Source organism: Lathamus discolor, chromosome 1, assembly GCF_037157495.1.
Source record: "Lathamus discolor isolate bLatDis1 chromosome 1, bLatDis1.hap1, whole genome shotgun sequence".
Classification (NCBI taxonomy): Eukaryota; Metazoa; Chordata; class Aves; order Psittaciformes; family Psittacidae; genus Lathamus; species Lathamus discolor.
The window spans coordinates 74,197,813-74,222,207 of record NC_088884.1 but is presented as its reverse complement, the minus strand read 5'-3'; the positions used below and the strand labels follow the sequence as shown (position 1 = coordinate 74,222,207).

The window sequence follows — 24,395 nt, the reverse complement described above, 5'->3', positions numbered from 1 at the left end:
CTGGGACAGGAAACTGGGTTTCCCAGGCTGCAAGTGCACATTGCCAGCTCATATCTAATTTTCCATGTACAAAAATGCACTGAAGCTACAGTAAAGTTCATAGTTATTTTATATTTTTATACCACAAGTGTTTTAATATGATTTATCTAAAGCACAGTAAATAAAAATATATAGAACATTGAAATATCACAGTAATGTTCTCAAATCCAGTTAATAAAATGAATCCCTCCCCCCAGGTCTGTGAGCAACCTGTGCTTGTTACTCCTTGCAGCTCCTTATCTTTGGAAGAACATACAATGCTGCTGGCAAAAACAAATTCAAGATCACTGCTCAAATTATATGTTGTTACTGACTACCTCCTAACAATAAAAGTATAAAGAAACATCACGTGAGCTGTAATAAATGTTTACATAGCAACAAAGTGCCTTTGCTAGCGATTGCCAAATAGTAATTTACCACCTGCTTGAGCCAAAGACGTGTCTTTTTCTTTTGCTCCAAATAATGTCCAGGCACTGCAAAAAGTCATGTGAGGAATTTAAATACTCAACCCTCACTTAAGATTGAGATATTTACTATTCACAAAAACTATATTTAGTATAATGGGATTTTACAGAACAGTGGATGAAATGTTTTTCCAACAATGTGACTTAAGTCGATGCAGTAACATAAAGTGCATCCTATCCTCTTTCTACAAGGAACCAAAACAGAATACTGTGTTACTGACACACAGATGCCAAATTCTACTCCTATAGTGAACATGAATGAGTTTCTGCAGTCCATTTGTTTACCAAAGAGACGAGATATAGTTCCTCTGTAGTATTTCTTTCAATATTCATTTTCAAGAGAAAAAACAAAGATACCTGCTATCAAGGGGTAATTAAACAAAATGTTTTAAATCAGCATATATTGGCAGCTGAAATATTACCTTAATTTAACTAATTTTGCATCTTTAACTTAAAAAGAAATAAACCCTTCAGCCAGAAATTCCTGCGACACAAAGCTACTAGAAGACAGATTACCTATGAAAAGATTAAGTATGAATCTGTTTTGATTATTTTTTTTGCGGGGGGGGGGGTGGGGGGGTGGGGTGGATTTTTTCCCCAAACCCTTGCTTTTCCTACACCTAAAATACCTCCCTTTCAGAGCAGTACCAAAGTATTGGCCATTATAAAAAGGAGTGGGCTTTTTTGTGGGTTTTTTTTAAGTGTTCAAGTGTAAACATTGAATCAGTGAACTGATTATATAGACTCAAGTTATACATTAAGGATGTGAGCAACATGCTATTGCTCAAATACATAGTGTGTACAGTACCTCCAGCCTTAGCAGCAGAATAATCTATGTGACTACTTTTTTTGTACTTAACCAGAATACAGTGTTCCAAGTCCTTCTATTAAATTTCTATCTCTTTTTATAGAATCGTAGAAACAAAGAATGGTTTGGGTTGGAAGGGACCTTAAAAGAGCACCTAATTCCAACCTGCTGGCATGGGCAGGAGCACCTTCCACTAGACCAGGTTGCTCACAGCCCCAACCAACTTGTCCTTAAACACTGCCACGGATGGGGCAGCCACAGTTTCTCTGAGCAGCCTGTGCCAGTGCCTCACCACCTTCTTAAAGAAGAATTTTTTCCCAATATCTAATCTAAAACTACTCTCTTTGAGCTTAAAGCCATTCCCCCTTTTCCTGTCACTACCTGCCCTTGTAAAAAGTCCCTCTCCAGATTTCTTGTAGGCCCCCTTTAGGTACTAGAAGCTCCTCTAAGGTCTCCCTGGAGCCTTCTCTTCTCCAGGCTGACCAACACCAACTTTCTCAACATGTCTTCATAGGAAGTGCCGCAGCACCCTGACCATCTTTGTGGCCTTCATCTGAACTTGCTTGAGCAGGTCCATGTCCCTCTTGCACTGGGGGCCCCAGAGCTGAATGCAGCTGCCTCATGAGAGTGGAGTAGAGGTATTACTCCTCACATCTTCAAGGGCATGCAAAGTACTCACCCAACTTACTGCACTTCAACCACAGGGACTGTATACTCATGGTAGCAAAACAAGACTCATAATACATTTTCAAGGAAACCAGGGAAAGAGGCAGAGTATGCACATACTTGTTTCAGAAGGGTGTCCATGCATTTGCATGTTAGCTTGGAAGGCAGATAATTATGAATAGTCAAAGGAAATAATAGAAACAACCCTGACGGACCGTCCATGACTACAGGTTAAACCAAAGCGAAAATGCTGAACACAGCATGGTTTTGAATTAAACTGAGGTTTCCCTCTGAGTTTCACAAAACATGAATCCCCCAGACTTGTAAGTAACGGGTGAGAGTATGCGTTTGAAATGCAAGCCCAGGTTTTGTACCATGTGGGACTCCACAATGAGACCTTCAGACCCCAGCGTTTCTGAAGCACTTCGCACCTCCTGTGCCCGCAGGAGCAGAGGCTGTGCCTCAGCTAGCCGGGCTCACTGCCCCGCCGGCATCTCAGCGAGCACAAGCTGCCAAGCCCGCAGCGATAAACGCGAGCACAGGGCCGCATTTTTAGCCCTTCTTTGAAAGATGAGTGTGAGCGCACGAGCCGCCGGGAACTCCGCCGAGAGCTTCCCGACCGGGGCGTGTGAGGCCCCGAGAGCCGGCAAGGACCGCGCCCGCCGGGGGGCCGGGCCCGCGGATGCGGGGAGACTTTCCGCCGTCGATCAGAAGCGGTTCGAGGGGCCGCTGCAGGCGAGCCGGAGGGGACGATGGTCTTTGGCGTTAGCCGCGGCGGGCGGAGCGGGCGTGGGCGCTGCCCGGCAGCAGTGCGCTGAGGAGAAGCGAAAGCGAAGGGAAGGCTGCGGGCGCCGGGGGATCCCCGCGCCCGAGGAGGTGGCAGCGCCCCTGCCTGGCGGGTGAGACGCGTGGGGGAACCGGCCGCGTGTGTGCTTGTGCATGCGTCCCGCAAGTCCTCGGGCACGGTCTGTCACTTCAGGGCGCTGCCACGGAGCCCGGCCGGGCGCTCCCGCCCCAGATGGTGGTGCCCCGGGCAAGGCGGCAGCCGGCGATGCTGTGCTGCATGCCCGGCGTGGCTTTCGTCCCCGCTCTGCTCGTCAGCTGGTCCTCGGCCGCCTTCATCACATCCTATGTGATCGCGGTGCTGGAGGGGCACGTCGAGCCCCTCGTCCCCTACATCAGGTGAGGCTGGGGCGGCGGTGGGAAACTGGTGAGGTGCCGCGGCGGACCGCCGGCTATGAGGCGGCGCCTCAGCATGGAAAGTCCGAGGGGACCGCCGCGCCGCCGGCTCCGCGGCTCCTTGCCCCCGCATCGCGGCTGTGGGGCACCCCGGAGGAGGAGACGCAGCGGTGGCAGTGGAGGGGGGGCAGAACAGGGACCCGCTGTGCTGTGTGCGCCTGTCACCCGTCACAGCTCCAGCACCCGGGCCTCTCTGGGAGCAGCAGTAACCGAACGCTGATGGACGTGGTAGAAGGAACCTGAAACAGTTTTCTGTTGGAGCCAAAGTATGCTGCAGGCCCGATCCTAGCAAAACTTAAGGAGTAAATGATGGAAATGAGGTTTTGTTCCTGTAAGTCCAGAAATGGGCCAAAGATGGTGGCAGGTTTCAAAGCCTTACAACAGCTTTTGTGGGGGACATACACCTCCAAGAAAATGCATCTTTAAAATTGCAGCATAGGAACAATGGGTGTAAAAGGCTCCCCAAGCCTTTTCTACTATAGAATCTCCTTTCTGTAACCTTGGTCATTTAAGCACAATTCTATATAAACCATTGTTTATACATTGCTGATATTAACACTTAAATCTGAGCTGTGAAATCACTACTACTCAGTTCTTAATAGATTAAAGGTAAACCAGAAATCCAAAGGTGGTTTGATATGTAGAAGATCTAAAATAGACTTTAAATTACATATTTCAAGAAATATCTAGACCTAATTCCTTGGAAGACTTTATGAACATGCATAATTTCAGAAGACTGCTAACCTGATTTGTGCATACACATAAATTTGGTTGAAAAGTAGAGTCTATCATCCTAAGCAAGTAAGCTGGTGCAAATGACACTGCAACCCAGAAGAAAATTTGCCTTCATTCAAATTGAGCCAAATAAAATTGGGCTTCATGCTTATGTTAGCAAAACTTTTTAAGATCAACTGCCCAAATCTGGACTTGGCTCTTGGAAAGCCTTGTTCTTGTACATGCACAAATACCCTACTGCCTTTGTGGCTATACTCATGCTCTTCCTTGGTTGCATGCACAATTTTACTGACACAAAAGTGCTTGTAACCAGTGTAATTTATTCATTCTAACCAAGAAAAAGAAACCATTTGATATAACTTTGTCCAGGGTCAGCACATGGTTTGATTTTGAAGGTCCTGTAGAAGGATTTGGAGGTCCTGTAGCGAGAAATTTGACAGATGATGTTTCTTATTTGAAGCCATGTCCTTGAAGAAAATATATGAGAGAATAGGGTGAGTTTTTTTTTGGTATAGTTGTTTTTGCAGTCAAGTTTTTGACAGCCTGGATATCTCCGTTGTGTCATGCTATGTAAAAAGGTAAACCAAACCTATAACTCTGTTGAATGTATCAGAGCTGCCTTAGTTATAGCAATCTAACAGAACACCTCACTGAAAACAAAACGCCAACATTCTTATACTTTAAATAAGGGATCACAATAGATGTCCACATACTTTAACCCACCCCCCCCACCCCCCCCCCCACCCCCCCACCCCCGATATATGAGGCTGTGTCAGTCATTCAGAAACTCCAAACAAACAACAAACAATAACACAGTCACATTTCAGGCCCCTGCATTTGCTAATAAAGTTTTTCAACATATGGATATCTTGTTTGTCTTATATCCTTTTAACACATTTGGACTAAAGATATACATTGACTGTTGGTAAACAATCTGTAATAATTCGAAAGCCACATGGTCTAAGCATATAATCTTCTTTGAAGGTGTACTTGGGAGAAATAGGATGATTCCTTCTAGAGTACTCAGTCATTCCATAGTTCATATGCTTATTGTGCAGGTCATTTCTTTAGCCTAAGAAGTTGAATCATGGGATTAAGAATGTGATTTAGTGAAACTTAAGAGTGATAAAAAAAAAAGAGGAAGAATGTTGCAACATTTCAGTTGTGCAATACCTTAAAATAAACTATAAAAATTACCTAGAGCTTATACGGGGAAATTCCAGTTACAGAAAGGAGAAAAATATTGACAAACTTTATTTCAAACTTTCTGTAATTCTTATTTGCATTCCTCAAGTAACCAATCTGTGCCTTAAGATAACTTGTTAATTTTATTTGTTTACCATGTAACAGCTGTCACAGTGAGAGAAAGTCCACATCTAAATTTGTCATTGAAACTGTGCTAATGTCTCATCAAGTAAACCACATAAATACATTCCTGGGTAGATAAAAATGAACATGATTTTGTGTTTTCTAGCAGCTGAAGCATAAAAAATGCTCAGGTTATGCCCAAATTAGTCCTTTTGCTCATACTGCTCACAGTCCAAACTAATTTGGATGTGCTGGGGTGGCTGTTTGGTGGTTTGAATTCTCAGGGAAAGAGTAAGGGAATTTTCCTTGAGGTATTTGCTGCCAGATGGTGCCTCTGGATCAATCAGAATCCCTGTGGGCAGAATTTAACCCTCCCACTTTAAAAAATGGGGACTTCAGTTTGAAGAGAAATAGTTTATGATGGCTATGAAGAAAATGTTATGATGATGGATCTTTTGGCCCTAAAATATTTATTCCCTGTCTCTTCTGACTTCTTGTCTTTCCATTCTTCAGAGAACTGTTTGGAGAATTCTGCTACAAAGCAGGAGACCAGAAGCAGAACAAAATCTAAGTCTTCACTTAGCTTCAGGGATTTTACAGTGGAAATTATGGCATTAAAAAGATTGTGTCCTTAAGGGACAACACAGCAGTGCAGTACTTTGTAAATACATTGTAGATATGATACAGGTTTCAAGCAGACATCTAAGATTATTGAGTTTGAAAATAAACAATAGCAAAATTCACCTATAAACTTTATTTAGCTTGGGAAAAGCTTTAATTAAAAAATTAATGGAGTTCAGTGCAATTTCATGTTATTTGGATTGCTCTTATGTTTTGAAATGTTCCAAGAACTTCAGATGGCTTTCTCTGCATGTGCTGATTTCATTTTCTTCTCACCTAAAGTCCTTCAAAAGCTTTGAAGTGATTACAGTCAGGTACTTAGCATAGAGCAGTTTCTGATTTGAAAAAGTCCTTCAAGGTGGTCACAAGCTGACCACTTGTTAAATGGAGTCCTTTGTTGTGTTTATGAAAGCACTCCAGAGACATAAGGATAAGCTGTGAAGTTCAAGGTTAGAAAATGAGCTAAATGAAGCATGGATTAAGATGATTTAAAATTATTTTAATTGTCAAAATTATTTTTAAATGTCAAAAAAAAAAAAAAAAAGATTCACTGTACTCTTTTCATTGATTCTGCCATCAAAGAGGAACAAGACTAATACACAGTACAAGCTGGAGCAGGTTTCAAAAAGCATTACCACAAGAAAATACAAACAAAGAGGGATTTTTAATGCCTGAGAAGTTGTAAAAACTGGTCTAAAAGTCTGGTCCCGGCTTTTGCTGTTTGAGAATTTGGAAACAATCTACTAAAGAAAACCAAACAAACCACCAACAACAACAATGAAAAAGCCCCACCAAAACCCCAAAAATCAAACCCAAGTTTTTCCTCTATTTTTTTGCATAGTCTTTTCATAGGAAAGTATTCTTCCTTCACCCTAAGCTTCTTCACATTCTTGATAAATCAACTTAGCAACTGATAATACAAATGCTTCTGTAACGTAGAAGGCGTTTGAGAACAAATATTAATTTCTAAAACAATGTATCTTTTGTTATGGTCATACTCTTCTGGCTTGCATGTAACAAAACTGTCAAAATCTTTGAGAACGATTGCTTATGTAGAGAGTGCTTTCTCGCTTGGGTGTTAAGAGTACACGCATTCACGCTGAGTGCCTGTCATTTTGGCTGCACTTAGTGGTAGGTTCAGAAGTTTAGCACCAAAAACTAATAATCCACCCTCACTGTTGGAATGAAGAGCATTCACCTTGAACTGCATAAACCCCCAAATTCTAGTTACTACCTACTTGTCCCATAGTACACCTAAGTGAAGTTTTTTCCTCAGAATCTTTGTTTAGTTTCCACTGGACTTTGATGTTACCTAAAATCCTAACATGTTTATGTTTCTGGCTGTAGAGTTCCTTGAGTGCTTCTGTTTACACACACAATCATGCCTCTTGGTACTCCTGAGTAACTGAAAACTCAGCTCACACCCAAATTATGTAAAGGTTTCTGAGTTACTTGTTTTCCACTGGCTTGACCAACAGAGTCTGATCAAATAGATACCAACCGGTTCTATGTTAGACAAAAGAGGTGATGGCATCTCAGTATTCTTCTGTCATAGAAGTACTCATTTTGTATAAGAGTCCTGCTTGAGGGAATATTCTCCTCGGAGTATGTCCTTCCTGCCAGGAAAGGGCGTTCTTGGGGATAGGTGATGGCACATATGTAGGGAAAAGAGGGAAGAGGATTCTATGATGAAGATACTCCATTTTCTACATAATATATATTTTGTATATATGCTGTTTTTCATATGTATGTGTGCATATAAATTCTGTAGATATTCTCATGCTCATGCTTCGTTGGTCTGTTCCAATGAATGTCTAATTAATCCCTATAAGGGTGAATTGCTTCAGCAGAAGAGACAACACCTTGGGTTTAAAGTACTCTTAAGCTGTATCTACATTAGTAAATGAAACCATGCCTAGGAAAATTCCCAAGCATTGTAATGCAGTTACTCTCCTGGAGTATAGTCCTTTCAAACAAATCAGGAAATTAAGCCCAGTTTTCACACATCTTAGAATACTGAGTGCCATTAGCTATGTTTTACTCTATCACAGCGTTCATTTGGCAGATAAAAGAAATGTCATTTCTAAAATGTCATTTATGTGATCATTTATGTCATTCATGAGTAAAGTATTACTCTGTCACATCTCTGAATATTGCATACAGAAAAAGAAGAAATACAGTTCAAATAGTATGATCTAAAAAAATGATTTATTTCTAAAAAGAAAGATTCAATATTGCAAACAGAGATTGTCGTGGTTTAAGCCCAGCCATAAATCAGAACCAAGCAGTCTCTGTCTCACTCCCCGCCTCCCCCCCACCCTCTTCCAGAGGGATGGGGAGGAGAATTGAAAGAATGCAGCTCCCACGGGTTGAGATAAGAGCAGTCCAGTAACTAAGGTATAACACAAATCACTACTGCTACCACCAATAATAATAACGATGAGGGAAATAACCAGGGAAGAGAATACAACTGCTCATCACCTGCAGACCGATACCCAGCCAGCCCGAGCAGTGATCTAGCCCTTCTGGGTAACTGCCCCCAGTTTATATAGTGGGCATGACGTGCTGTGGTATGGAATACCCCTTTGGATAGTTTGGGTCAGGTGCCCTGTGTCTGCTCCCTCCCAGATTCCCCTCCTCCCTGGCAGAGCACGAGACTCACAAAGTCCTTGGTCAGACTAAACGTGACTTAGCAACAACTAAAACCATCGTTGTTCTCAGTGCTGTTTCCAGGCCAAAAGTCAAAACACAGCACTGCACCAGCTACTAAGAAGGAGAAAAATGACTGCTACTGCTGAACCCAGGACAGAGATTAAGTGTGCAGCAGATGGCATTCCAGTTGTTCCAAATGTTTAAATGTCTTGCACACATGGCAGCACTTCATACAAGCTGCGTTTATCTTGGGGTTTCATGTGTACATCTCATTTATGTTTCACAGACCTCAGTTAACTTTTAATTTCTTTTTCTTGCTGTTTTAGTGACACTGGAACTAAACCTCCAGAGAGTGGTATCTTTGGTTTTATGATTAATATTTCAGCACTTTTAGGTATGTATAAGGTACTTTGTTTGAACACAACAAAGAAATGAAAACTAGCAAAAAATCTCTCTCTACATTGTAGCCCATACAATATTCTGCAGAAAGAAAACTACTTCTCCATACAATATTCTGTAGAAATGGTAATATCAAATAGATGGAAGCAATATTTAGAGGACCAGGTCCTTAAAGTCAGTAAGTGAAGGCTTAGAGGCACTTCTGTATCTGAAGAGCACCTCATCTGTCCAAAGTAGGCAATGTATATGGAAATAAAAATTGGAAGAAGGATGGTATAATTACTTGCCCAAAACTATCTTTGGCGTAGGAAGACATTTGATTTTAGGATGCTGCAGCAAAGGGAAGAACAGTACTGAAGCAACACCTGGTTTTCTCTGCAAGATGCCTACTCACCTGCTAAATGTCTGCTGGCCTTGAATCAGGAAGTTTGGAATGTTCTGTTTACTTCTAGGGGATGGAGGACCAAGAGCTGCGTGTCCCTGTATACATTTAGTCATATAGAATCATAGAATCATAGAATAGTTAGGGTTGGAAAGGACCTCAAGATCATCTAGTTCCAACCCCCCTGCCATGGGCAGGGACACCTCTCACTAAACCATCCAACACAAGACTTCATCCAACCTGGCCTTGAACACCGCCAGGGATGGAGCACTCACAACCTCCCTGGGCAACCGATTCCAGTGCCTCACCACCCTAACAGGAAAGAATTTCCTCCTTATATCCAATCTAAACTTCCCCTGTTTAAGTTTTAACCCGTTACCCCTTGTCCTGTCACTACAGTCCCTGACGAAGAGTCCCTCCCCAGCATCCCTATAGGCCCCCTTCAGATACTGGAAGGCTGCTATGAGGTCCCCACGCAGCCTTCTCCTCTCCAGGCTGAACAGCCCCAACTTCCTCAGCCTGTCTTCATACGGGAGGTGCTCCAGTCCCCTGATCATCCTCGTAGCCCTCCTCTGGACTTGTTCCAGCAGTTCCATGTCCTTTTTATGTTGAGGACACCAGAACTGCACACAATACTCCAGGTGAGGTCTCACAAGAGCAGAGTAGAGGGGCAGGATCACCTCCTTCGACCTGCTGGTCACGCTCCTTTTGATGCAGCCCAGGATACGGTTGGCTTTCTGGGCTGCGAGCGCACACTGAAGCTGGTTCATGTTCATTTTCTCATCGACCAGCACCCCCAAGTCCTTCTCTGCAGGGCCGCTCTGAATAGTCCATGATGGCCTTCATGCATAGAAAAAAAAAATCCTATATTTTACCTTTTCTAAGAGCCTCATTCAGTCAGTATCTCTCTTGGTGTGTTTCATATAATCTTACAGCACCTGGACAAAGTTACCTGATTTATTTTTCCAGCTGTAAATAGACTGAAACTCTATTCTGTGCTATTGAACTGTGGAATACAGTCTCCAACTTACTGTATCCTGATGAACCACGGTCTTCTAATTCAGCAGAGGTGCTTGTCAGGAGTGACCTGCATATTGAGATCACATAAGCTGGAATAAAATCTTTGTATGGTGGTTTGGGGACATTGTTGTACTAAAGAGCAGCCAGAATTGGCCCAAAAGCTTTGCAAATATTTTCTGGATACAGAGTTAGTTACATTTTTTTCTATTTACACTCCTCAAAAATGTGTTAATTCATCAGAGCTTCCATTATAGGGAACAGAATAAATATCCTGCTTCCAGTTTCTGGTTCGTTTCCCTCTAACATCTATTCCTGACGTGGAATGCCAATGCCTCTGTGCCTAAAATGCACAGGAGAATGGGATTTAAATTAGGGTTTTGCTTGAAGTGATATGCAATTATTTCTAGATATCATTAACATGTGAAGTTAAGACTAAGAGGTTAAGACAGTTCTATATGGAATAACACACCTGAAATTCACTACCTTCTTCATCCCAGCAGAGTTAGACGCAGTATCATTTTCTGTATGCTAATGTGCTACATGGCAAGATGTTTAAATGTAATCAATACATCATCATTGAAATAAATACATATTTTTGTTTTTCAGGTGTAATTACAATGTGCATCAGATATTTATTAATAGAGAAGCAAAACGAGTCATCCCACTTTATTAGGTCTTCATGCAACGTGTTTTCATTGTGTATTGGATTGATGGGCTGTACTGGAATGGGCATAGTTGCAACTTTTCAGGTATGACCGTAGATTTCATATCATAAATGAAACTAAATTTGTTTTGTCAGTTCAAAAAAATCAGAACTATAAGAGTGGCAAATATTATCACAGTGTGGATATTTGGCAAATGGAGTAAGAATGTTTTTCTTGCTCCTGCCTTTTCTCAGTAACTTTAAAAAGACAGATTTGCTTTTTTCCTATATACTCGATCTTTTGCTTGTGCAGTTATTTTAGTAAGGGAGTTTGTGTGTGCTTGTCTTGTAGCGTGTCTGCACTAGAAAACAACTTGATATAGATGCTTTTGCTGTAATTTTTACTATGAAAATCTTCCTGTAAAAAAGCTTTGCTTTTCACAATTTAGTTTGCTTGCAGTCAGGGCAGAATAACTCAGACTAGCAAAAGCAAATGTATTTTTAGCTGCACACTACCCACATTTTCTACAGAATAAACTAGACTTGTCTGACAGGTTAGAACATTGAGCACAATATTTGCCCATTGTTTTGAATCTGTAGGAGATGGCGCAACAACATATTAAGTCTTTTGATAGAGACATGTAGAATTACCAGTTACAATACCAGAAAGGATATGACATCTCATTATAAACAAAAGAAGTCCAGCCCACAGTGTCTGAAAGACAATTCAATAGAGAGGAAAGATACTGAAAGGTTTATTGAATTCTTTTAATCTTTTCTAGTGTGGAAGTGCATAATAGGGTACCTTTTAACACAAAGAAGTATTAGGACACTTGCTCTCCAAACTTTAGCTCGGAATCAAGTCAAGTTTAACTGGCAGGTAGTTTGAGATACTGCCTTTAAATCTGCAGAAACAAACCAACTATTCTTTTGAAAGGATGGCCTCCCTTGGGGAACATTTTGGTAAATACTGCTGTGCTCGTATAATGACCAGACAACACATGAAGAAATAAAAGTAAAGATTGTCAGGGCTTCAGCAGCCACTATAATTTTGCATGTAATCGATATGGTATTTTCAGACAAAAAACTGCCTTAGACTGGTTATCTTGCTCTTTTTAGTTGTACCTCCACGCAGTGACTGTGGATTGCAAACACTACAGGCACTGTAGTCTATTGTAAACATGCAATTCTACTTTTGAATATCTGTACTCTTATTGAACACGTTTTAGACTTAGATGTGTCACAAAAACAAACAAGATAATGGAGAGCAGTGTTGCTTGAGTGAAATAGAAAACAAACTCTGTTTCAATAAGGAAAAGACAAATCAAGAATGCGAAATAATTTGGGAGAGTCAAGGAAGCAGAAAGTTTGATCCTAAGGTTTCCAGTTTCAGCATTGGTTCTTTTCTAGTTTTTATTGCCTCTCATTGCCTGTTCATAAGCTCCTTCCTCACCTAAATTTTCTTTCCCCTACTCTGATCTCACTTTCCGTGTTAAGTGCAGTTTGTAAGAAGGGTTCAGATCACAGTAAGGATCTAATCAGCCTAAGAACCCAGACTAGCTGATTTTTGAGCATTCTTAATTGCCCAGGAAGATTGAAACGGTGGCTGCAAGTCTTCAGTCATTTAAGTGCATAGTGTACAACTGGGAAACAGTAAACTCTTATCCCCATTTACCATTAGAATAACTGAGACATGAAGAGGCTGTGAGATTTGCTCAAGATCAGGTGATTGTTTCACATCAGGGGACCAAAGCAAAGCTGGAATTACAAGTTATTTCTTTAGCGTTCCATTTAGTCCATCTAATCAGTGGGTTGTTTAGAAAATTCACATTCATGTGCACTGTCTGTTTGTTTCTTAACACTTATTTGTCCCCAGCAAAGTGAGCTCACACCATAGCTGCGTACTGTAGTGGAGCTGATTTACACTATTGAGCATCAGTTCATTTTCTGTTTCCCCAAAAGAAAATATTTAGTTTGATAAAAAGGCTTCAGTGTGAAATTATGCTGGAAATATTGAAGATTTGCTTTCATTTACTCAAATCTAGTGCCACTTGTGGCAAGTCTTTTAAGTAGCGTAATTAGTTGTAAGGAAATTTTTTTCACCCTTCTTGTTTCAGGGTAAGATATGGTAGGTAGCATGGGGGGTTAATGGTAGTGGTCTCAGATTACTCAGCAAAAGTGATAAAGGAGGTGAGAGAAAACACTAGTAGTGCATCCTCTAAAAGTGAAAGAGTTTCTGATAAAGTAACGGTCATGAATAAGGTGTTTGTTCTCTCTTTTAAATAGCACAATGCTTAAAATACAGATATGAAAGACATTGGAGGGTTAGCTTTAAGAAGATAATTGGATAAGGAAGGAAAAATCCGGTAGTCCTTAATGAATAAGGCAAAGCAAAAAACCAGGTCTTAGCAAGTCTGGTTTTGCCCGTTTGACATTGCATGTGATTAAAGAGATATCTTTGTCTTTGAGTAGGAAGCTTAGGAGGCTTGCCATAGCAGAAGTAGCAACATTTCCCCAGGTTCTATAGGGGTTGAGTGTAATGGTCTTTTTAGGGAAACTTTAGCAGTTTCATGGGTGCATGACCATGTCAGAAAACTTCTGTATAATGTGTATGGGGCTAAATACAAAAGCCAACAGTTATACTTGCTTAATGCTTTCCATATCAAATCTTGTAAATTCCTATATGGAAAGCAAAAAGTGGAACAGAGGAATAAAAAATGCAAGTATAGATGAAAAGTCACTTAGGTAGCTAATTTTCTGCTGACTCTTTCCTGGAGCTTTGTAGCTGGCCATTGGACAGTGAGGGACGGATCTATAGCAGTCACTGTTTAGAACAGCTTCAATGAAACTTTACCATTAGTTAGAGCAAGGCCACACAAATGCAGATTAGCCTTTCAACACAAAAGGATTAAAATCTTTGGCAGAGCGGAGGGAAAAAAGAAGTATAGGAATGTCTTAAGAAAAACACAAGCCAGTTCCTGTTTGTGGAAATATTAACTGGTAATAGTCCAACTGCTGAACAGCACTAACATGGATTTTTCTTTCATCTTTCCTGTGTAGACTGTTGGGACAGTCTACAGAAACTGTAGACAGTTTCTCACTGCTTGTGTACTCTCAGCATAATATGTCTACCATCTTCTTAGGGCTCATTGATACCACTGTACAAATAGTAGCAGCTAATCATTGCAATGATTTTCTTTCCAGGAGCTGTCTGTTCCCAGTGTCCATGACATAGGAGCTTTGGTGGCATTTGGCTCTGGTGTTGTATACATTACCCTTCAATCTATAATCTCTTACAAGTCCTGTCCACAATGGAACACTTACTTGGTGTGTCACATAAGGATGGCCATATCTGTAATATCATGTATTGCTTTCATTCCCAGTATCCTTTATGGTATATCCCACAGTTTTCCCTTTATATGTTCCTGATCTTCCTTTTAACTATTGCTGATAAAAGATGAAAATGAGGTTACAGTCTCTGTAGGGCTCTCTAATATTTCTGCTATAATAATGCTTATAGCATGTCGAGACACCATTAATAGTATAAAGATGAGTCTCAGTGTCTTCTAAAAAGCTGTCTGTCTTCTTTCGGTGGCATATCTGAATCAAATGTCTTCGTGTTCTTCATATGATCATGAAATAATAAAGCTAGACCAACTTTCCAACCTCCTTCATTTGAAGAACAGTACAGAGAAAGGCTTGCAAAAGGGGGGCACTGCTTCTAATATGAACCTAACACATAGACATATATAAAATACAGTGGCATACGCAAGATTTCTGTCAAGCCTAAGCAAATGCTTTTGATCATATTAGTTTGAGCTTGGCTTCATTAGATGCCTCCCCTAGAGACACATTCGATACACTTACTGCCTTTTCCCACAGCCTGCTGAAATTAGAGTCATCCCACTGATTATATTGGTCTTTAGGTGATCCCCCGGTGTTAAAAAGGTGTTGCAGCAGATCATCCCACCAGCCAGCCAGCTACAGCCTACTTTTGGTTTCAGCAGTTATGAAAGTACTCTGAAAGAGGTCCTAGCCCTGAGAGAAAGTTGTACAAATAAGGCACCTATTGTGGGCCAATGGAAGACAACACGGTTCCTCTTCCAACAATGCAGGACTCTGCCCTCACAGTTCTCAATCATGAATGTGATCTAAGTTTTGGAGTGTCTCCCCTTATTCTCTGTACTTCGGAAGAACCCACAGAAACACTTATTTGTGCAGAAAAATGTTTTGATTGCTGCTATCAGTTACCTCTCAATAATGTGTTTCATTTACTTGTCTTAATACTTGGATTTCATATTCTGTTTGTTCAGGATCCTGTGTTGCAGTAGGGGGAGATGGGGTCTTTTGTTTTTTTGTAAGCAGACATTTTCAATTACTCACTAAACTTTTATAGTCTCCTTTACACTGTGTTTTTCCCAGTGATTGTGTTTGCTTCAAAAATTTCCGTGACAAAAATTGATTGGACTCCAGATGAAAAGGTAACATCTCACTAAGTAGCCAGCTTACTCTTTATCATATCATTGGGTAGGCTGTTATGGTTATCTAAAAGTGTATAGCACTAAAAACACTTCAGAAACTTTAGATAGTACATTATCATGAGCAGATTTGTGAAATCTCACCTACTGGTGGAATAGTTTCCAGTTATTTATTTCTTCAATAGAGAACTGTCTGTGGTTTGGGTGAGAAAACTTGTCATGGAAGGGTCAATCATCTTCAGAGTGTGAGACTTTCCTTTTAACAAAGTGTTTGAAACTTACTCAAGGAACAAATTGTATAGCTTCATTTGCTGAAAATTAACTTCAGACATGAAACACAAGTGGACCAATTTAATTCCGAATTTTTGGAGGGTTTTTACAACCTTTGGTTTCTCAGCTTTTCACCATTCTTTTTTAAATAGTTTTTACCATTGTGATAAACATCTGGGATATGACCTGAAGCATACTAAAGTCAATATCAGGTACTTGAATTGATTTCAGTCATCTCAGAATTATAAGTATGAAAGGTAAATATTCTTTTTGGACAAACTTTTTGTCATGGCGTATAAAAAAGCAGGTTGAACAATGCAGGAGCGTATCCTGCTGGAAAAGCTTAATAAAAGCAGACTTGGCAAATGTACTCCAACTGAACACTGGCAAGGCAGCTGTGAGATAAATCTTCACAAGTTAGATAATTTTAGTAATATCTACCTCTTGAAGTTTGTTTTGTTTTTCTTATTTCAGATGCAAGGATGAGCAAATGTTTTTACTGAAACAGATGGCATATTTGTTGATAGCATGTTAAGAAACACTCAACATTCTGCTTGTTTCATATTGCATAGGGGTTTTATGATGGTCTACTTGAAAACAAGGGTCTTATCAGGAACTGTCAAATGAGGGTAGCCCTTCATTTTAAAACACTGTAAGAATTTACTGGGTGGAATAGTACTACTGAACACAGTGGCTCTGTGTAAAAGTCTTGACTATGGGCACTTTGGTATCCTTCACATAAGAACTAGTTTTTTTTTCAGAAGCAAATTCTATTCAAGCTATGTTTTGATCTTGTGCTGATTGTAGCTTCTTATACTATTTTTTATGTTGGTGCACAAGATGCTGCTTCATGGAACATAGAATCATAGAATTATAGAACGGTTTGGATTGGAAAGGACCTTAAGATCACCTAGGTCCAACCCCACTGCCATGGGCAAGGGTGCCTCACACTAGACATAGGCAAATTTGATAAGTATATTTATCATTCTGTAAAAACTAAATCTGAATTGACTTTTATAGAACAGCATATTTGGAAGATGAATTATAAACCACAGAATATTTGTTGGGTTTACAAAAGTGTATGGCTATTTTTATAGCATTCCACAGTTAATTTGAGAAACTCTTTTATCTGAAAATTGGTTTTATGTCTTATTTCATCAGGATTATACCTATCATGTTGTGAGTGCAATCTGCGAATGGACGGTGGCCTTTGGTTTTGTCTTCTTCTTCTTAACATTCATTAGAGATTTTCAGGTTGGTATCTACATATTTTACCAGTGACTGAGAAGCACTATGAATTGTAGATAACAAATGCAATAGAAAATTACCATTCTTTCTCTTAGCTAGATATAGCAAAGCTATCCAGAAACAAATTTTATCAGTCACAGAACTGATTTCTATCTACGTAATGAGTATTTTTCCCCTGGCTTTTAATACATAAAAATCGGTTTTATAAATCAGTTTAATAGATGTCTTGAAAATTATTCAGTAAATTAATACATTCTAGTTATTTACCAAGCTTTTTGCAGAAAGAGACCCTCTAAATGTGACATAACACCAAAATGAATGCTGCAACTGAACATAACAATCCAGTGCATTTCAACCACAGATGTTCCCTTTCTTTTTTAAAATTACACATTTTGATACACATTCCTCACAATGCAAAGAATATAAAATACTTTGTGAAAAGTACTGGCTTGAGAACCTTATGGTTTGGGTAGCTGGATCTGGTGATGCATCAATCCTGACTTTAAAGAAGAGAAAATATTAGTTAAAAGGAAAACACTTTCATACGACCTGTGGGAGGCATGTCTTAAACTTAGTTAGCTTTACCTTGCTAACTCCTGTTTACACTGTGTGTTCCAGCTGCAGTGTTTTATGGGGTTTTTATTTGGTATAGGGACATAAAATGCTGGAAATAAATACCAATGTGTGAGTTCTTAGCAAAAGAACTTGTAAAAAACAATAAAATAAAAAAAAAAAAAAGAAACATTGCTCACTACAGGTGTGTTGTGGAGATTTGAGGACAAAACCTCCTGGATATACTGTAGTTGTGAGGATCGTTGGCTCCTTATCCTTCTCGGACTGCTGGATGTTTGTTTTCCCCATAAAGCAGTTGTATCTTTCCAAGACTGGAGTAGAGAGCTTAGGGTAGAAAAGACTGAGAACTGCTGCTTTATATCACAAAGATGAACTAACTCATTTGTGATCTCTGTGATGTCATACCCCATACTAAGGTCTTTCACATATATACCATAGCCTTACACAGATGCCACAAAGTTAAAAACTAGATCCAAGCACTTGCATAACTCTAGAAACAATTATCAAGATCACGTATGTGAGCCAGTTGGTGCTGTGGTAAATTGCTGGAGAACATATCCTGAATTCATAGAGGTGGGATAGGAATTAAAACAGTGAGTACCAAATCATCTAAGTCCTCTGACATAAAACCAAAGTTTGAAATTAGGTCATGTAAAACTTGGTAATCAATTTACTTGCTTCTTCACTTACATGCTTGCTCAGCATGGAAGTGGTTAATACTTATATATAATCTATACCTGACTTCTATAAACATATACAGAAATCAGTTTTCATCTAAGGATTCCAAGTTAACATATATTTTGTTAACTTGATAGAAAAATTTCTATACCTGTTTACTTTTGATTGGTAGCACTGAATAGACCATGTCTTTAGGGCTTTCCAGTATTAAAAAAAAACCCAACAAAAAATAAAACCAGAGATAGGTTCTGCAGAACAAAACGCTCTTTGAAAAAAGGTAATTGTTCAAAATTACTCAATGCATTACCCTAAATGCATCTAAAGCTGACAAAAATATTGAGGCACTATTCAGAAATGCATGCATCGTTAGATATACCATTTTTGAGGGGGAGGTATTTATTGGCAGTCCATCATTCTCTGATGTCTACATATATAGACACCTCTTTTATCAAAAGTTATCTCTTTTATCAAAACTGAGACTCTTCCTTTGGAGATACATACTTGAAGATAACATTGTAGTCCTTAGAGCAGCTAAATCAGTTTCTAAATCTGCTTCAGAGCACAGATCCCAAAGTGTTCAACACTGAAAGTTTAACTATATGTATAACTATCGTGAACATAATAAATATGAGAAAGCAATGGAATTGAGCTAAGTAAAAAAATGCAGACATTTTAAATTACAGGCTAAAAATTAGCATGAAATCCAGTGTTGGTGTTTGACAGTGAGAGATAAAATTTTTAGATAGAATCTAAATTCTACCTGGTTTTTGTCCTAGCCAGTGCTCACAGAAAGCCAAACTATTGATTCAGAAAAAACAATCACCAGACTCTAAGAAAAATAAGTCTTCCCTTTTCTTTAGAATTTCTCACGATATGTATTTCACTTAAATGCATTTTTTTGTTTTATCTCATTATACTTTATATCATAGAACTGTCAATTTATCTTCAGCTGATCTCGTTTTATTTCTCTTTTAGAGAGTTTCTTTAACGATATCAACAGAAATACATGAAGACTCCTGATAGTGGAAAAAAATATCTTTTATATATATGAATATATTATAGGTTTCTTTTTACTCAGAGAAAATGTTACAGAGGGACAGGGTTTTATAAAGTTGTATAAAGAACCCACGCTATTAACGTCACAACATCTATAACAGCATCCACTAAATCATTTTAAAAACTTGCAGCAATGTTCCTGCTACTTTTTTTTGCAATATTTTGTAATTTTTATACTGTTTGGTATATTAAAAATACTGTAATAGAAGCAATCAGCAGAAGCACTTGAAAGTCATTCAAACACCTGATTTCCTTAGCACTTCGCTTTTGGACATATTCATACCTTTTCATTTGCTATGGTCTGACTGGTAACATTAGTTTTAAACTTGAGAAAGTGTGTTTTGCAAATAGTTAGGAAAGTCTAAAGAAAACAGAAAACACTAAGGCTGAATTCCTATTCTGTTAATTGGCAAAGACTGTGGAGGAAAGCATGAGCAGAACTGGGCATCTTTGTTTCAAGACTAGAAATTTGCAGTTAGTAGATGGCAACACTATGCTATATCTTTCCAATAGTGGACACTGTATACAAATACAAATCCTAGGAGAAGATTAAATGACACTGCTTGAAAAATGTTGTCTAATCATCACTGCACTGTGTGTTTGTAAGAGTCTACCCCTGTTCCCCCTTCATGCACTGATGGCCATAGGAAGCTTGAAACTGAAGTGGGAATAGAAAGTAAATTTATGATGTACTAAATGCACGATCTACTAAACAGAAACCTTAGTTATAACTTGGTTAATAGAAGGCAGAAGCTTTCCAGCTGTGTTTCAACCTACAGTTGAAACAGAATGAAGAGGGTCTACAGAAGTCACTGGGAGCAAATGGAAAACAAGAAGTGGCACTACAAGTTCTCAGTTGTTCAGTTGTATGTGTATCAGTTTTCTATATACGTAAAACTGAAGAAAAAAAAATCCTGGAGAGCTTCCATAGTGAAAATATGGCAATTTGCTGCTAGAAACTTACTTCTGTAATGAAAGTCTTGGAAAAGAGCTAATTGAGAGGTCAGATGTTACAAGTATCTGGAGGCAAAAGGGTGTTCTGTGGACTGATCCACTACCTCCATGTGTGCACTAACCACTTGGCTATCAATCAAGTTCTCTGAAAATTACATTTGCCACGGTCTATCACGGTTTATGCAGAAATATTGATGATTTTCAGTTGCTAATTTTCTATAAGATTAAAAAAAAGAAGTGTTTTGGAGAGCGGTGCCTGAAGACTGCCATCTGTTGATATTCCCTTTAATGTGTATTTTAAACTGTATTAAATTCAGCTGTTTCACAAATTAAAGTGCCTGTGTTTTCTTTATAAGTTCTTCCAAATAAAAACAGTTAAAACATTTTTCTCTGGCAGATTTGCTTTCCACGGTATTCAGGTTATCTTGCAGGGGTTTTCAGTTACGGTAATGTTAAAAATCAAATCTAGTGCTGACTAAATGCAAACCGTCTTGCTGACAAGGTATCCTGCAAAGGGCACATGTTCCTTCAAGTGAAGATCAGAAACTCAGTTGAAAATGTATAACAACCGCAAAAAGTGACATCCCGTTAATTCTGAAGGCCGTGTTAAAAAAAGACCATATGTCCTAGTACATTGAACGTTGTACTTTTATGGTTTTTAATTCCTAGCAGTCTTAAACTAAAGTATAAGGAGCTTGAAGCTGTTACTTCGAATTATGTCAGATTTCAGTTCAACAGTTTCATAAACCTTTTACATGGATAAAAGAAATTCTGTTAACCTTGAAGTTCAGCCTTAACTAATGTTACTGTGTTTTTACAGTGAATCATTTCACTGAAAGTACATTTAAACAGGAAAAGCATTATTTGTTTTGTTCTTATTAGGCAGGAAATCATCACAATAAATTTCATAACTTTCGAGGTGAGAGAACATTAAGAAAATGTTAAATAATCATCCCAGTACAAGGCTCCTGTAACAAATTCACACTTGTTTAATTTCTTAGTACTCTGTCCTCCTCAAAAGAATTGTATCCAGCCTACCAACCTTTAGAATGCTTAAAGTATCCTGTAAAGCAGAAAAAAATGGGTGTTTTTTCAGAGAAAGTGGCTGAATCAAAATAATCTTTTTTGCTGAAATCAATGTGTTAATTCTAGTACTGAAGAACTACCAAATGAAATCCTTCCCATTTTTCTGAGCTTTATTATGGTACATTTTTGTCGGGGTTACATTTATGACTGAAAGAATGCATTATGGACAGTTTGCCTTTTATTTAACTTGTTAAGCTAAAAGCATTGACATGCATCAGCAGGCAGATAGAGACAATGGGTCGTTACCTTTTCATTTGTGTGGTGAACAACTATTGAAAACACTTCAATTATTTGCTAGATCCAGGCAGCTTTTCAGCCAAGATCCTAATTATTTATTTGGTTGAAATATGAGTTGAAAAGTTGCAAGCATTTAAAATAAATATTCTAGCAAGGTGCACTATTTTAGCTGTAGATGACTTCTGTTAAATTACACTTCAATTTTTCACAACCAAGTATCTCTAGAGGTCAGTACAGATAATGCCATGGGACACTTCTGTTGCTTTGCAACAGACTCTTTTTCCTATATTTCCGCATTTCTTAGCAACAAGAAATAGTTGGGTTTTTTTTCACAGGAGCTATGCAAGAAATATTTTCACTAGCAAGTCCGCATGATGTTTTCTTTTTGTCAGCCTATCATGATTGACTGAGAAACCTCTTTTGCATAAACTACAGTAAACAACATGACAGTTATTGTTATGTTTAGCAATGATGCTAAATCATTTCTCTACCCCTTCCAAAAGTGCAAAGCCTCATTTTTTTCGGTTGTGCAGCTTGATGTACTTATGAGATACTACCACTGTGGCCTCTATCACACATGTAAGATGTGTCACAAATCATGGAAGGATGAAAATCAACTTAAAACACCTAAACCCCACTTCGTCTTAAGGCACTGATGCTCACACTGCTCTTGTCTCTCATGTGTGCTCAGCCAGTGATCACCATGTACTGTACTTCTGCTTTTTCTCGAAAGGTATTCTAAATTTTCATTTGTGATCTGCTCCGTCTGCATACTGCCTTATCTGTGACAGAAGCATGGTTTTTCTGACCGTCACAAAACAATCTTGTTGGCAAGGGGTTTATTATTTGTTGGTAAAACTGGTTTCAAAACTTGCAAGCAGACTAGAGGCATTGTGGCAATATATGTCAGTAAGTTTAGGCTATTTCAGGATGAAGTTTGTAGGCATTCAAGAGCTTGGTATTTTAAACTGCTCTGTAAATACAAAGTCACAAAGTTGATTTCCTTGGAAGATGAGCTAATGTTTCTTTATTTGGGAGAAATTTGACATAACCTAAGGCAATTGCAATAGGTTTTAATTTGTAAGATTTCTGTCACTTTGACTAAAATTATCACAGCTGAGTCTGTATTTCACTGCATTTGTGTGTATGTGCCCATATGGCCCTTTCAAGCATGCACAAACAGCATTGGCATGACGAAGCTTGATAGTGGGTAGTCTTATGTATTGCTGTAATAACATAAACAACAATATTTGTATGTCATAAACAACAAAAGTCAGTTTATGATCTTTGTCTGTGTCTTCTAGCTGGTATTGTGATGTAGAAAGAGTATTTCTCACCTTTTGAAGAGAAAACAGGCAACCTGTACATTTTTGTATCTGTATTTTTCCCAGTACACAATAGATGGCACTAGTAGACCACATGATCAGGGTTTATTTTCCATGTTCAGGCTAGCGAATACAATAGCTTTGTAGGTTGTTTTAAATATTTTTAATAGTCATCTGGAGACCCAGTTAAATGATCTTTTTATTATGCCTTTGTGGAAAACAAGTCGGGTCTAAGTTTCCTTGCCAACCCTTCCTGCCTTAATCTAAGTAAATATGTTTTGCTACTGTAATGTGTAGTTTCACAGCAACTTCAATATTTAAATTCATTTGTCTAAATCAGAGGAGCCACTTGCTGAAGTTAGCACTGGCACAAGCTGCAGTTCAGCTGTCATTATTATGCCACTTCCTTTAGGAGGTTTTTCCTACCGTATTTACAAAGAAGAGGCATTTTGCTCAGTATCTTCAACAGCTTTTTGTCAGCTCTCAGTGTGTCATCAGAAGAAAATATAGACCTTATTTCCATGAGCCAAAGAACAAGATTTTAGCATGTCAAAATTGCAACCATTCTGCACCCAGAAACAGTGACATGTCAGGTGGTAAAAAAAAAATCAAGGCAGCTGCTGTATCTAAACTCCACTTCTGTTCACATATAACAAGAGTGTTTTCAGTTATTTCCTTGCCTAATTAAACACTTGGATAGCTTTGTTTGCATGTCTTCTGTGAAGTGTAACGATAATCCAGGCCTCTGAACTTCTGTTATTTTATCTGAAATAATACAAGTTCAGCATTTCTGGTCTTACAGAACCCACGCTGAGCATAGATGTTCCTCCAAAAACTCTCGTAAAATGTAGAAAGGATTTTTTATATATAAATATATATATAAAGTGCTTTAAGAAGGTGTGAATACTCTGTTATTGATAGATGTCTTTAACATGGTAGAACCTTCTTACTCCACAACATGACTCCTCTCCCAGCACACACTCATAAATTCATTGTACGTGGAAGGTACATTACAAGGATGGTTTCTCTGATGAACATCTAAACTTTCACCATGAGATCTGCAGGAACAGACTTTCTGTAGCCCTGCTTCTATTAGAGATACTAGCAGTTGGCAGATCTTGTGAAGAGCTAAATTTCCTTCCTTTTATACTGCATCAAATAGTTGAAACACATTAGACGGTTTTCATGGACTTTTTCCTTTTGAATTATTCAGGAGTATTTTGCTGTGGCAATGTGAAGAAGAAGAGTGGCAAAGCACAGATACACATTAGCTTGGTAAGGTGGTCACAGCCAGTGTCACTCGTGTGTGCAGTGTTCCATACAGAGCTAGGTCAGTATGAGAAGATCATCTGTCTGCAAAAGGGGGTTTATTTCATGTTGGTTTGCTTGGCAAAGGTGGAAACCACGCAAAAAGTCTACAGCTTAAAGTTATTTTTAAAAGTCTTGTGGAAGAGAAAGGAAATTCTAACCAGGAAAAAAGGAAATAACACTGGTAATGAGATATAACATGTGCC

General features: G+C 38.8%; 1 protein-coding gene across 4 annotated transcripts; it reads left to right on the top strand.

The window, feature by feature from the left end:
* Positions 1 to 2,508: 2,508 nt before the first annotated feature.
* On the top strand, positions 2,509 to 20,567 carry DRAM1 (DNA damage regulated autophagy modulator 1). Of its 4 annotated transcripts, none has more exons than XM_065680496.1 (7): positions 2,509 to 2,876; positions 8,859 to 8,926; positions 10,940 to 11,082; positions 14,181 to 14,358; positions 15,399 to 15,457; positions 16,886 to 16,978; positions 19,199 to 20,567. In XM_065680496.1, the coding sequence occupies exons 1-7, from the start codon at positions 2,548 to 2,550 to the stop codon at positions 19,241 to 19,243; spliced, it is 915 nt and encodes a 304-aa protein (XP_065536568.1). In that variant the 5' UTR covers positions 2,509 to 2,547; the 3' UTR covers positions 19,244 to 20,567. The 4 variants fall into 4 exon arrangements, with proteins under 4 accessions (XP_065536568.1, XP_065536597.1, XP_065536586.1 ...); XM_065680506.1 differs by having other exon boundaries at positions 2,791 to 3,159; XM_065680525.1 differs by lacking the exons at positions 16,886 to 16,978; positions 19,199 to 20,567 and having other exon boundaries at positions 14,181 to 14,303.
* The last annotated feature ends 3,828 nt before the right edge of the window (positions 20,568 to 24,395 follow it).